This window comes from Cyprinus carpio, chromosome B22 (genome assembly GCF_018340385.1).
Source record: "Cyprinus carpio isolate SPL01 chromosome B22, ASM1834038v1, whole genome shotgun sequence".
Taxonomy (NCBI): Eukaryota; Metazoa; Chordata; class Actinopteri; order Cypriniformes; family Cyprinidae; genus Cyprinus; species Cyprinus carpio.
This window is the reverse complement of record NC_056618.1, coordinates 874,528-888,233: the sequence shown is the minus strand read 5'-3', so window position 1 is coordinate 888,233 and position 13,706 is coordinate 874,528. Positions and strand designations below refer to the sequence as shown.

Below are 13,706 nucleotides of genomic sequence, written 5' to 3'. Positions count from 1 at the left end.
TCTTATCAATCTGTAAACAACAATACCGTTTTTTTTTTTTTTTTTCTGCTGACTTTTTTGCTATAACAAGTTCCAAAGACACATTGTTACAGCATGTAAAAAAAAAGTTGAAAAGTCACAGTTCAAGAGCCCAACTAAAGTAAACACTGATCTCCATCATGGTAGTAAAAAAAAAAAAAAAACCTAAACATCTTTAACTCTCAATAAGATCATCTGTAGACATCTGACAGAAATAAAGTCAGTCTGGTTAGTAATGTGAATCTGGGGAAGCTGTTTTAGGAGTTGTTTAATCAGATCTTGAGAGATTTCATGTATTCTTTTATTTCAGTTGATTTCATCTAAGGCTGTGGCTGAAGTCAGCTGTAGTTCTTGTGTTTCTCTTTCCTTTAGTGATTCTGTTTGTTAATAGCAGGTGTTTATCACTAATGCTCAATCATCAATTAATCACAGAATTACCCCCGTGCTGCCAGTAAATAACTGTTTTTCTACAGATGGTTGCCGTAAATTAATGGTTGCCAGCAAATAACTGTTTTTCTACAGTTTGTTGCCGTTAAGTCAAGGAAAAAACAGCAATATACTGTAAAACGTAAAAGTCAGATTTACCAAATTAAAAAAAAGTTAATCCATAGAAAAAAAGTTATGCAAAGTCATACACTGATAATGAGAGTAAATACTGAACTCAACTGTATTAATGTGTGTTTGCACAAGAGAGATCTGTTAGTTCAGGGATCTCCAACCCTGCTCCTGGAGAGCTACCATCCAGCAGACTTCAGTTCCAACCCTGCTCCAACACACCTGTCTGTAATTATCAAGTAGCCCTGAACACTTCGATTATCTGGTTCAGGTGTGTTTGATTGGGGTTGGAGCTGAAATCTCCAGGACAGTAGCTCTCCAGGAGCAGGGTTGGAGACCACTGTGTTAGTTTAATGTAGCTTTGTGGTTCACCATTGTGCTGGAGAGTAGAGCCTGTGCTTCAGTCAATGATGAGCCACAAACACTGATCTTCTGCTGCTTTTATATAAAGACAGTAAATGTGGACTTGCTGATACAGTGGTGATCTCTGTGTTAAGTATTTCAGCACATACATGTGTGCTATAGCTGACAATGAACTGCGGTGATTTGAGTAAAAGTCATGCTTTTAGTTACTTTACTATTATACATTAAGTGTTTGCAGTTTTATATTAAGAAATATTCCTTCTCAGTGGACTCAAATGAAATTAGTTCACAGTACTAACATCGTACAGTATGAATGCTAGTTTTTAAACTCAAACTGTTTGAAGCAGTGGGAGTGGAGTTAATTTCCATGGTAGAATTATGGTAAAACACTGTGTAATAGAGTTCGTTAAATAAGGACAAGGAAGTCAGGGGTGGCGAACAAGGCTCTTTATTTAACTCAGAATAAACAAAAATAAACGAAAGTAAACTGTGGCTCGGCTCTCTGCCTTTGCCCACAGACGCACACTCTCGGCACTCGCACATTCAACAAGTCAGCTTCTTTCTCCCTCTTCCCAGTCTGCAGGGTGCTTATAACTCCTCTCTCCCCCAATCACTGGAATTAAAAACAGGTGTTAATCATTAATCATTTGACCTCCTTATTACCTCTCGTCCCCACACGCTTTCTCCCGCTGCAGCTTTCCGCCTTCCCATGCCCCCCTCGCCACATACCCCCACCACCCGAGCCATCTGGCCTGCAGCCCCCCCCACCCCCATATGGTGGAGCCACTGGAGGGGTGCGTGGTCCGAACAGAGAATGAATTCACATCCCATGAGATAATAACACAGAGTGAGGACAGCCCACCAAACACCTGGAAAAGCATTTCCCGACGGCTTTTTGGGACTAATATTTGGGTTGTATTCCTTTTTGTCTGGGTATCTTGGGTCACCCGATACAACCTATGTTTTATCAGGGAAAAATAAGGATTAAGAGAGCGGTCAGGCTGGAGAAGGCGTCCGTCGATGGTGCGGACCCAGTCATACACGTTTTTAAGCATCTCTTCACGAGACTGCTCCAGTGGAAAGTCATCTAGCTCAGGAGACATGAAGTCCGCCATCGCTCTCGTTTCCTCTGAGCCGGCCTGTGAAGGTCCAGCAACTCCATCTCCAGCCTGCGTCACCTCTTCTCCGTTTCCTTGCCCTGTCTCCCAAGAAGCATCCGCACACTGAACCCCCAATAACTGCGTAAATGTTGGCCAATCTGTCCCCAAAATCAGCGGATGCCTAAGGTGGGAATTAACCGTCACCTTCACCCTATGCGTTTTCCCCCGAAATTGAATACTAACAGACACTAAAGGGTAGACCACCACATCCCCGTGTACACACCTCACCTTAACCTTGCGGCTTGTATCCAATGCCCTCTGCTGCATTAGGCTTTGATGAATGGAGGTTTGGTTACAGCCCGAATCCATCAAAGCCTGATATGTACCCCCCTTGATACTCACAGGTATTTGGTACAGTCCAGCTTGATTGGGGGCAGCCGCCAGGTGGTCGGGGACCCAGATCAACGTGTCCCTGACCTGTTCCCCTGGAAGGCCCCACCCCGCTGTGGGGCTCGTGGGGGCATGTAATTCGGGTCATGGGAGCAGGAATAGGGTGAGAGGGAGGGGAAAGGGAAGGAGAGGGGAGAGAGAGAGAGGCTAGAAAGGGGCTCGCCACCCCCCGGGCACGCCACCAGATGGTCTTCCGCCAGCTGGACAGCCTGCGTCAGCGACGTCGGGCGGTGGCACCGGACCCACCGGCTGTTCCCCCGCGGTAGCCGAGCGATGAACTGTTCCAGTACCACCAGATCGACCACTCCCTCGACGTCGCATTCCTCCGCCAACAACCACCTGCCGCAAGCATCTCGGAGCTGTTGGGCCATCACGAATGGCTGGCCACTGTCCCCCAGCTCCCTTGACCGGAAGCGTTGCCAATGTTGTTCAGGGGTACGGCCGACTCGCTGAAGGATGGCCCGTTTCAGGTCGTCATAGGCTAGGAGGTTCGCCACAGGCAGCTGTTGGGCTGCCACCTGTGCCTCCCCAGTTAGCAGCGGAATGAGGCGGACCGGCCACTGGGTGCACGCCCACCCACACGCCTCCGCTGTTCTCTCAAAGAGATCCACAAACGCCTCTGGATCGTCTTGTGGACCCATCTTCATCAGCGGGACGTGAGCGAAGGAGGAGGTTGCTACTGGGGCGTCCTCCCAGCCAAACCAGCTCCGGAAGACTCGCCAGTCTTCCTCCTGCGCCTGGACCAACAGCTGGAACCGATCCTCCTGCTCCAGTTTGAGGTCCATCAGTGCCTGGTGTTGTGTTTGGTGAAGCCCGGCGAGCGACTTCACAAGCTCCGCAAGTGGCATTGCTGCAGCTGGCTGCATGGCAGCGAGTCGGCTTCCTTGTCCCGGGTTTCAGCACCAGTGTAATACAGTTCATTAGATAAAGACAAGGAAGTCAGGGGTGGTGAACAAGGCGCTTTATTTAACTCAGAATAAACAAAAATAAACTAAAGTAAACTGTGGCTCGGCTCTCTGCCTTTGCCCACAGACACGCACTCTCTGCACGTTCACATTCAACGAGTCAGCTTCCCTCTCCCAATCCTGGTCTACAGGGCGCTTATAACTCCTCTCTCCCCCAATCACTGGAATTAAAAACAGGTGTTAATCATTAATCATTTGACCTCCTTATTACCTCACGTCCCCACACGCTTTCTCCCGCTGCAGCTTTCCGCCTTCCCATGCCCCCCTCGCCACACACTGTAAAAAAAAAATTAAGAGTTGTAAATTAAAGGTTGAAAGCTGTAAATTAACAGTACTTCACTGGCACCCCTGCTGCCAGTAAAGTACTGTTATTTAACGGCACAATTTTTTACAGTGTAGGTTCACGAAACGGTCGTCCATAAAATGCATTCTGCAATGTTCTGTTATAAGTAATCTTAAAGATTCCTAAATGCATACTTTCGGAAGGCCATATAAAGTGCTTTTGCTTTATCCTAGAAACACACAGCATCTCCCTGACATGACTGCTTTAACACAAACTGCGGTTACTGAAACCATGCCTTCTTTCTTTGCGTGTACATTTGGGCGGCATTATGCAAATATTTCCACATAGTGACGTAGACATGTGGGGGCGTGTTTAAACAAGGCGTTTTAGGGCGTGGCAGAGTCTTAACTTTGATAAAGAATGTCTCTTTGGATTTGAGACTTTAGTCTTTGCAACTTTACAGATCTTCTTTATGCACCAAGAGTTTGTAACACTCCAAAGAGTAAGGAAAATTTTAAATCGCATCATATGACCCCTTTAAATAGCACAGGGAATAGAGAACAGGTGAATGTGTAACTCAGTTTGAGGTACAGGGATCATGGGAAATAGGTTCCAGGATAATAAAGTCAATACTCAGATGAGGAAGCCCTCTGCTGGCAAGTGGGAGGAACCACAGAAGCTAGATTCATGACAGTTGCTGCAGGCTATATTTTTATACAGCAATTCACATGTGCTTTATTTGTAAGACTTAATAATCTCTTATTATATTTTAATTACTATATCGGTTTGTTCTCCAGGTGTGTTTGGTGATGTAGATGCAGTGGTGTCAGTGTCAGTGATGGAGGGAGATTCTGTCACTCTACGCTCTGAGGTTACTGATGTACATGATGTGATCGAGTGGAGGTTTCAAGGATTTCTCATTGCTAGAGTCAATAGTGAGTCTAATAAGGTCTCAAAAAAGGTTACTTATTATGGAGCGTTCAGAAACAGACTGGAGCTGGACAACCAGAGTGGAGATCTCAAAATTAAAAATATTAGAAACACAGACACTGGAGAATATAAACTAAAGATTACTAGCACAGAATCATCCTCAAAGATATTCAACATCACTGGTGAGTGTTTCAGTTTTTACATGCAATGATGTTATTTACATAATTCTTACTCACTGAACAATCAGCACTCTGTCATTTATAGATTGTCTTTAAACATTTACAAAATGTAAACAGACTGAATAAATTAAATTCAGACTGCAGAAAGTCACCTGATGCAAGATCCGGTGATATTCTGTAAATCTTTTTAAGGACAGTGTTATGAAAGTGATAACTGACTGAAAAACTTTGTGTTTGTTCTTCAGCTGTGTCTGATCCTCGAAACCATTGAGTCACACACACTTCAGTCCAAAAAACACAAAAATATGTCCTACACACTGGTGTTCCTAAAATACAGAAAGATGATGAGATACTATGGAGATTTAGAGATAAAGATGTTATTGCTAAAATTAAGAAAGACGAACACATCTTCTCTACATATGATAATAGTGCTGATGGGATATTCAGAAGCAGACTGCACCTGAATCTGCAGACTGGAGATATCATCATCAGTAACATCAGAAACAGCTCTTCTGGACTTTATGAAGTTGATTTCAAGAAGAGCAGCTACACCACACACAAGTCATTCAATGTTATTGTCAGTGGTGAGTTGGTTCACTTTTTAAATGTAATAATGGTCATAATCAAATCAGCACTGTAAAGAATTTAAATACTTTGAAATTAAAATGTTTACACCAAAATGTCAGGGCAAAAAAAAAAAAATATTCTGTGTTTGGAACAGATAAGACCTTTGTATAGGAATTTTATTATTAATAATATATGTGAATCTCTTCATGAATGTTCTTCATGTATGTTTTATCCTGATACAGATGAACTGAACAGAGTGCAAGTGAAGGAGGGAGTTTTTGTCACTCTGGGATCTGGTCTTACTAAATTAGAAGGAGATGATCTGGTTCAATGGAGATTTGAACATGAAGACCATGTCATAGCAAAAATCAACAAAACAGCTTCATCATCCTCTACATTTGATGGTGCTAATGGAAGATTCAGAGGCAGACTGGAGCTGGATGATGAAACTGGATCTCTGACCATCAGAAAGATTGCAGCTGCACACTCTGGACTCTATCACCTCGATATCACCGGCAGCAGACACACCATATTCAAGAAATTCATTGTTTTTGTCTGCGGTGAGTATATCAAGTGTTTAAATGAAATAATATGTGTTTACAATAGCACTGTGTTGCATATATTGCAATGTATATTTAAAGGCCCTAAGTGATATTATTAATAACTACTAAAGCAACATTTTTTTTGTTTTGTTTTTCAATTTAAATTATTATAAATTTATTTAGATGATTGGTCAAATCTATTTTACTAATTATCACAGCTTTATGGTTTATTTTAGAAATCGGAATCTAAAAAGAGAAATATACAAAAAAATTTAATGGGATTTGTTATGTACCACAATTTTCTGAGGGTACCACATAAGGAAAATTAGTATTTTCATTTTAAAATGCATAACTTTTGCTACGGTTACGCCTAGTACCGTCGCAAGGGCTGTGCCAAGTGTGCGACCGCACAGGGCCTCGCGCCTCTAGAGGGCCTCGCTCCTGGCCTGCATTTTATGTGTTTATGTCTAATTTTTATTACTGTTTTTCCACCTGTTTTGTCCTTTTGAAAGACTAAAATAGTCATAGCTGATAGACAGTATAAGACTCTGTGTATAAGAATGCTGGTCTAGAGCCCTGCATTTCACCCCAACTTTTTTACATCCCACGGACCGGGCTACAGGCCACTTTTCACGTCATAGTTCAGACGCAGGCGGGGCCTCGGGCCTGTTTTAGACTTCTCTTTATTTTTATATTTTAGACATCCATCAATTTGTGATGAAAAAAAGGCCACGCTGGTGGAAACATCACGAGACCGTGCTACCACGACTGTCAAGAGCGACCCGAGGGTGTTTAGTGTCCCACAGCAGCAGCGCAGCTGAAAAGTTCAGCGTTCAAATGCACACAATAGGCTTAAGCTTGCCGCAAAGCATCAGCAAAAGTAATTACCATAAATTTGTGAGGGGAAAACAGGAAGGAGAAATTTGAATTATTTACTAATAAATAGTGTTTTCTGAGTCGGTGTCGCAAAGATGAAGTTGCCGATCCTGACTCGCCACCTCCTTATCAGACGCGTCTTTAGAAAGAAGTGCATCTTTACGGATTATGATTATAATGAAAGAGGTTTTGTTTTTGATTTGTTTTATTTCATTAAGTAGCCATTTTAAGCTTTCTATAGATATATTTATCATGTCTGTGTGGCATGTATTCGCTGAGTTTCGGTTCATTTTGGTGAAGTGCTCCTGTTCAAGATGAGACGGCAGAAAGCGCATCATGTTTGTTTTCTTTATTTGATAAAAGCACAACATTTTGTTGATATTGTGAGTGCGCACAAATAAAAGTAAACCCTTTACAGTTATGAATGATGTATTACTCTTATCTTTATGAGCAAAAATTACGGTGTATCCACTGAAAAAATGCAAGTGATTGCGCTGGCGTCTTCATGTCCTGCAGAGCGCACTTTAGCCTTCACTCTCTGCACAAACTATTGGATATAGCGCACATCGACAGTATCTAGGTTTAACGTTTAAACATTTTTGAACTGTTTTATATCTATAGATTTTATTTTAGGCAAGTCGTGAGGATTTGAGAAGGCTATATTGATCAAACATAGGCTCACTGTCTGCTGCTGGCCACTTGGTCAGTAAAAATAAATAAATAAATAATTTATTAAGGATATATTAATTTATATATATATACACAGTACTGTCAATGTCACAACACTACTAGAGTTTGTGGAAAGATACATAAAACTGTTATACAATGTAAATGTTTAGCGACCGACGGTGATAGACTATCTACTTGTACGAAACCAGAAGGAGTTTAACAAAAATACTCCATCATACATACAAATTGTTTTTTGAAACTTTGGCCATGTTTAGCATGAGAATCCACAGGATTTTTTCCACAGGAATTCACTCGTCATTTTTCTTATATAGAAAATACATCTTGATTTAATAATCTTTAGATATTTTGACCGGAAATAACAACACAAAAACATTAGTAACAAGTAAGAATATATATATATATATATATATATATAAAAAAAAAATTTTTATTTTTTTTGCAGTGCAAGTACAAACATTCATCAGATTTTTCTTCATCTAGACACTGTCAAAGTGAAAATATACAGGATCCTAGGTAAGGAGGCTGCATTAATTCGCAGTGAGTTACATTTATGTAGGGAGAGGATTTTTTTAAATGAATTAATAAATGTATTTATTTATTTATTTGTTTGTTTGTCACATCCACATGCATATTTATTTGAGCGGTACCATTTTTAGAAGGTAGTATTTTTGTGTAACATTGGGGATGCAGAGCAGAGTAAAGCCACTGTATGTGGAGTGGCAGGGAAAGTGTGCCTCACTGGATGGAACTGTAATCCGAGATATATGATGTAACCACCACCACAACTATTATATAATTACAAATTATTCACTATTTATTTGGTCAACTTTATTTCCTACAAATATAAAAGCAACAGTTATTTTTTTTTCTGTTGGGTTTTAATATTCTTCCAATGGTATTGTTGCCTTTATTATTTTGCAAGCCTCTTCCATTTTGCTGTTTGCTGTTGATCCTTGCGGATCAAAATGATCTAAAAGCTAAAAATGACACTAATTTTATTTTTGGTCCAGAAAGCTTATATTAGTCCATTTTTATATGTTTTAAAAATGTTTATTTATTATGTAGGTTTTATTATTATTATTATTTGGTGTTTTTATTTTAATCACATTAAATTCTGGATATTTGTATGAAAATTTGCATATTTTTTACATTTTTTCACCCCCAAAAAACAAAACAAAAACAAAGAAAGACACAATTTCTGCATATGTATACTTTAAATGTGATGATCCATCAGGACCTAGGTCACTGAGTGTTTCTGATGACATCTGATGGGGAAAGATGACATAAAATTGCATTTTATGATTACAGCCACTAGAGGGGCCTATTGTATCCTATAGAGATTCTTAAATGAGCCAAACTAGTGAAATCTTTAAAACTACACTAACTTGAGGCTTCATTAAACTTTCAGATATATCTCAAGGCTTTCAGGTATATATCAAAACATATATATATAAAAAAAAAAAGAATTATATATATATATATATATATATAATATATATATATATATATATAAAAAAAAAAAGAATTTTAATCCAAACATATTCATACAGTTTCATAAATATGTAATAAATATAAAAGATACATTTAAAAATATAAATGTAATTTGAACTCATTGGTCTCCACCCCAAAAATTCTAAAACAAATTCTAATTGACAGGCATTTCCCAGCAGAAACATTATAAATGCTATAATGTGTTTCAATGGTGTGTGTGTGCCATGTGATTGTTTGTGTGTGTGTGCCAGTGTGTGTGGGTATGTGAGTTTTTTGTGCATTGGGGACATTCTGCAGTCTCAGCCCTTTGTTTAGGTATGCATCTTTTCTGGATTGTGTCAGATTTTAAATAGTAAAAAATAAAATAAATAAATAAATAAAATAAAATTTCCCGGACATTCCATTCCATGTCAAAATGACCCACGAGAGACACTTTTGTTACTTTTTTTATTACACCTTATTTCATTACACATAGAATCCTTGAATCAACTCAAGTGTGACAAAATTAAATAAAATTTTTCGTAAATTCCACGTTTTTCCAGTGGCGGGTCAAAATGATCCGCAATGGACAATTTTGATACTTTTTTATAGCACCCACTTAAACTGCTCAAATTCACTCAACAACAACAAAAAAAAAAACTCCCGGTATTCCCGGTTCAAGTGTGACAAAAGTAAAAAAAAGTCTCATACCATAACGATCAAAGTTTAATTTTAAAAAAATCTTTAAAATGACTTTTGGGTCAAAATGACCCAAGGGACGGGTAAGGGTTAATTAATATTTCAAATGTTTGTAAAGTCTTGTAGTCTACAAACCTTTTATGCTTAAAGCTTTACCTAATTGAATTATTTTTATACTCCATTTTTACTGTAGCTGCTGCCACCAGTTTTTCTTTTCCTCATGGAATACTGGGAACTTAGTTCAATAACTTACCATTCTGCCAGTTTTCACCTCTGATATTATAACAAAGGTTAAGAATCAAACTTACATGTTGACTCTGAAGTATGCAGAACTCGTTTTGTCGAGTGCTTTTTGCCATTGTGAATCATAATTTCGGAGCTCCACTGATCATGGCTTTAAATAGTTGTGGTGCTTTCGCCTAACTCAGAGTTGATTGAACAAATTCAATTCAGCTGTTCTGAATCCAAAAACTTAAGCGTTTCCAATCTCAGCGTAAGTCAACTCAGAGTTTAAGTTTAAACTTAAATGGGCCCCTAGTCACTTAGTAAACACTACCACTCATGCAACAAATCATGTAACAGAATTCTTAAGGGCTTTTCAGACTTGAAATTGGGGGTGTTACAATTCGCTCATTTTCTCGATGCATTGATTGGAAACCCTGATGATGCATATGCATCGATCTCGAAACATGGACTTTTGAATCGTTGATTTTGGACAGTAATTGATTTAAAACGCTAAGAGTTGAATGAATTGTTATTTCTATAACGATATATACACATAAAATTTCTACAAGCACAAATTAATGGAGACCTTAAACAGCATTATTCATGACCTCACATATTTTCTTCACGTGCTCGCTCCACTATTTACTGCCTGTCACAGAATTGCACTTGCGCTCCGTAGCTCTCAGACAATTTTTTTGAGCAGCCAATGTGTGATCTCTCCTTAGTACTCATGTCCAGTACTGCTAAACTAAAAAGTACTTTTACAGCATTTTATTTTATGAAAATAAGATAAAGAAGCTCACATTATACAGAGGTGCTCCATTAAGGCTGCCGTGTAATTTGCATCCTGACTAAGCATTTAAAGAATTTGGGGAAGTGCAAATAACCTTAAAGAATGCCGAATCAAATTGTTCATTGAATCAAATTGAATTGTGAATCTTCTGGAATCAAATTGTTTTGAATTTGCAAAAACCGTTCTTGAATCATGAATCAAATCGATTCACTGTCTACGCAAAGCCCTACTTGAAATCATCAACCGTGGGTCATTGGGTTACCGGGGTTATCTTTCTTTGTGTTTCACACTGCTTATAATTTACCCCGGGTTTAAGTGCAGTCTCAACAGCCCTTTAATATTCTAAATGAAACTTTAATGTTTTTTTGGTGTTTTTTCAAAATATGTCTCTATTGGACGGACATTTCGGCCACCTGAGCAAAAACATTCTTTAAACCAGACCTGTACAGCGCTCGCACACAAAGAGTGTGTAATTTTTAACTTTAATGTGCTATTTATATGTGATTTGACCCTTAATGTAACTAAATGATGCACATTCTAGGTTACCTGAGAAATCATTTTTTACAATGCTGTATAAATAATAAAAATAATAATAAAAAAAAAATCACGCAGAACAGTTCACTTCTTTATAATAATATAATATATAATATGAAAAAAATAAGCAGATATTGCTCATGAATTCCTTTGTTGAGGTCATTTATTTATTGGGTATATAATACAGGCCTAAAATGTGACTGTCTGTGAAAACCCAAGTTAAGTAATTTTTTTGGGTGATTTCTATATAAAATAATCATTCATAAGGTAAAGAAAAAGTCTGTGAAAATGTTACATTGATATTTTTATTACTGACTGAGTAAGACCATGTCAAAGATTAAAATCATAATGAAATTAATGGTTGAGATCAAACTTTGATGCTTGTTATCTCATAATTAGATATTGAGACTTTAGCCTGGATTTCACAGAGAGGGTCACATATAATATAATATAATATAAAAACAAACTGAAGCATTTAAACTGATAGAATAGAATAGAATAGAATAGAATAGAATAGAATAGAATAGAATAATATACAGAAAACAAATAGAAATCTTTAAACCAAATCTGTAAACTAAGGTTTTTTTTTTGTTTGTTTTTTATTTTAATGTGAACCTGAATTCTTATATAGTTATCTAACATAACCAAAAAGAAAAAATCTCACCAAGAATTGTTGACAAATTAATTACCGTTCTGTGCCATTCATCATCCACTATTTCCTTCACTTAATCAAGCCAATCTTTAATACATGATGACGTTTAATTTCACATGTCATTGTGTTTGCATTGATTCTCATGTTGAGCCATTTCCTCTGCAAACATTAAAGAATTTAGTTTCTGCAGCTACTCCGAACCTAAAACTAAACCACATTCACCAGGTCCAAACTCTATAGCGACACCAACTCTATAGCGGTTTGCCCACGCAGGTTCTCCCAACTCATTGTTGCGATTACGTGGCACATTATTTCTTCTGCAGGGTCACGACAGACAAGCAGGTTAGAGGGAACATTGCTCACAATGTTTGTTATAAATCAGACACATTCACACTAATGACTGTCTCTCTTTAGCTGTTCCAGATTCAGGTCTGCCTCCAGCTACTGTAGCAGGGATTGTTGTTGGTGTTGGTGTTTTTCTGCTCGTGGGTGCAGCTGCGTTTTACTATTACCACAGGAGATATAAAATGGCAAGTATCACCTAGATACTATAGCAAAAGGAAAACATCTCAATTTTGCAAAATTAGCATTTAACTGTGTGCGATTGTTTTTCAGATTAGCCACGTAAAGAAAATGATGTTCTGCAGTTCTGTAGAAATTCCAAGTGTGAGGTAAGATAATGCATCACTGTTTTCTGTAGTGTTTCTTTGTACAAAACTCTGATTTCACATTTCTCTAATTTCAGTGTGCTGACAAAAGCATCCCAATGGAAAATAAAAAATCGCAGATCTACAGTGGCCGTCATAATAATATTACTTATAATATTTCTTGAATAATTGTTAATCAACGTTACATTTATGCATGTTAGAAAATACATTGAATATGGCTATATTCTGCCTTTTTACACATGTATATTTCCTCATGAGTTCAGATGTTCAGACCAGGACGGGGGCTTTAAGCCCGAAGCCAGGTTATTGAGTTTAGATTGACCGAACTGTATAGTTCAGTTGAGAAATATATCACTGTATAGTTCAGTTGCATGTATATATATGATAAAAAGAAGAAGAAGAAGAAGAAGAAAGGATTTTAACTAATAAAGCCATATAAAGATGCCACTACAGAGTAAAATTAATTATTGATGTATATTCATCGTTTTGGACACCAGGTGGCCCTGATGTACACAAAATTGACACAATTCAGGTAATGAAGTTTTTACGATTCAAAAGAGAGCATTGGTAAGCAAAGCTTCGTTTTAGTATATGAAGTCTATCTGTTTTCTGTCTGCTCCGGGTGTGTGTTCACATTGTGTGTGTGTGTGTGTGTGTGTGTGTGTGTGTGTGTGTGTGTGTGTGTGTGTGTGTGTGTGTGTGTGTGTGTGTGTGTTAAATGCTGAGCACGAATTCTGAGTATGGGTCACCATACTTGGCTGTATGTCACGTCACTTTCACTTTCATTTTTAACCTCATGTAGCTCTGACGTCATTGACCAGAAGAAAAACAGCCGCTGCAGCAGCCACGCCCATCAGAGCAGTGACGACCAATCGGATCACAGCTTTAGTAGAATCACAACTGTGGACATGAACTTATGAAGAAAAAAAACAAATAAATAAATACATAAAAACAAATGAGCAATGATAAAACAGACTTGTGATTCTAACAGTCTCTTTTACGAACTCAGTTACAATAATATTAAGAATATATTATCTGCAAAAACTCAAATCTGCTAAGAATAAGTGAGAACAAGTTTTTTTTATTATTATTATTTATGTATTTTTGCTTTTTTAGCTATTGGCATTTTAGCTATTGGCATTTTAAA

The 13,706-nt window shown here is 38.0% G+C and overlaps 2 protein-coding genes across 2 annotated transcripts; one reads left to right on the top strand and one right to left on the bottom strand.

Annotated features, from left to right (window-relative positions):
- Positions 1 to 942: 942 nt before the first annotated feature.
- On the bottom strand, positions 943 to 3,924 carry LOC109089312 (neurotrophin receptor-interacting factor homolog). Its single transcript, XM_019103440.2, has 2 exons — positions 2,439 to 3,924; positions 943 to 1,549 (listed from the first exon to the last, which is right to left on the bottom strand). Exon 1 carries the CDS (start codon positions 3,350 to 3,352, stop codon positions 2,498 to 2,500), a length of 855 nt encoding a protein of 284 aa, XP_018958985.2. The 5' UTR covers positions 3,353 to 3,924; the 3' UTR covers positions 943 to 1,549; positions 2,439 to 2,497.
- A 1,223-nt stretch (positions 3,925 to 5,147) lies between these two features.
- LOC122141447 lies at positions 5,148 to 12,436 on the top strand (the record flags this gene model as incomplete). The annotated part of the gene is made up of 3 exons (XM_042748925.1): positions 5,148 to 5,427; positions 5,653 to 5,970; positions 12,315 to 12,436. Coding segments are annotated over 3 exons (720 nt in total), but the record flags the coding sequence as incomplete, so codon positions are not given.
- Between the last annotated feature and the right edge of the window lie 1,270 nt (positions 12,437 to 13,706).

Coding starts and splice junctions, on each gene's coding strand:
- LOC109089312 (XM_019103440.2), bottom strand. CDS start 3,352: ATGCAGCCAGCTGCAGCAATGCCACTTGCGGAGCTTGTGAAGTCGCTC.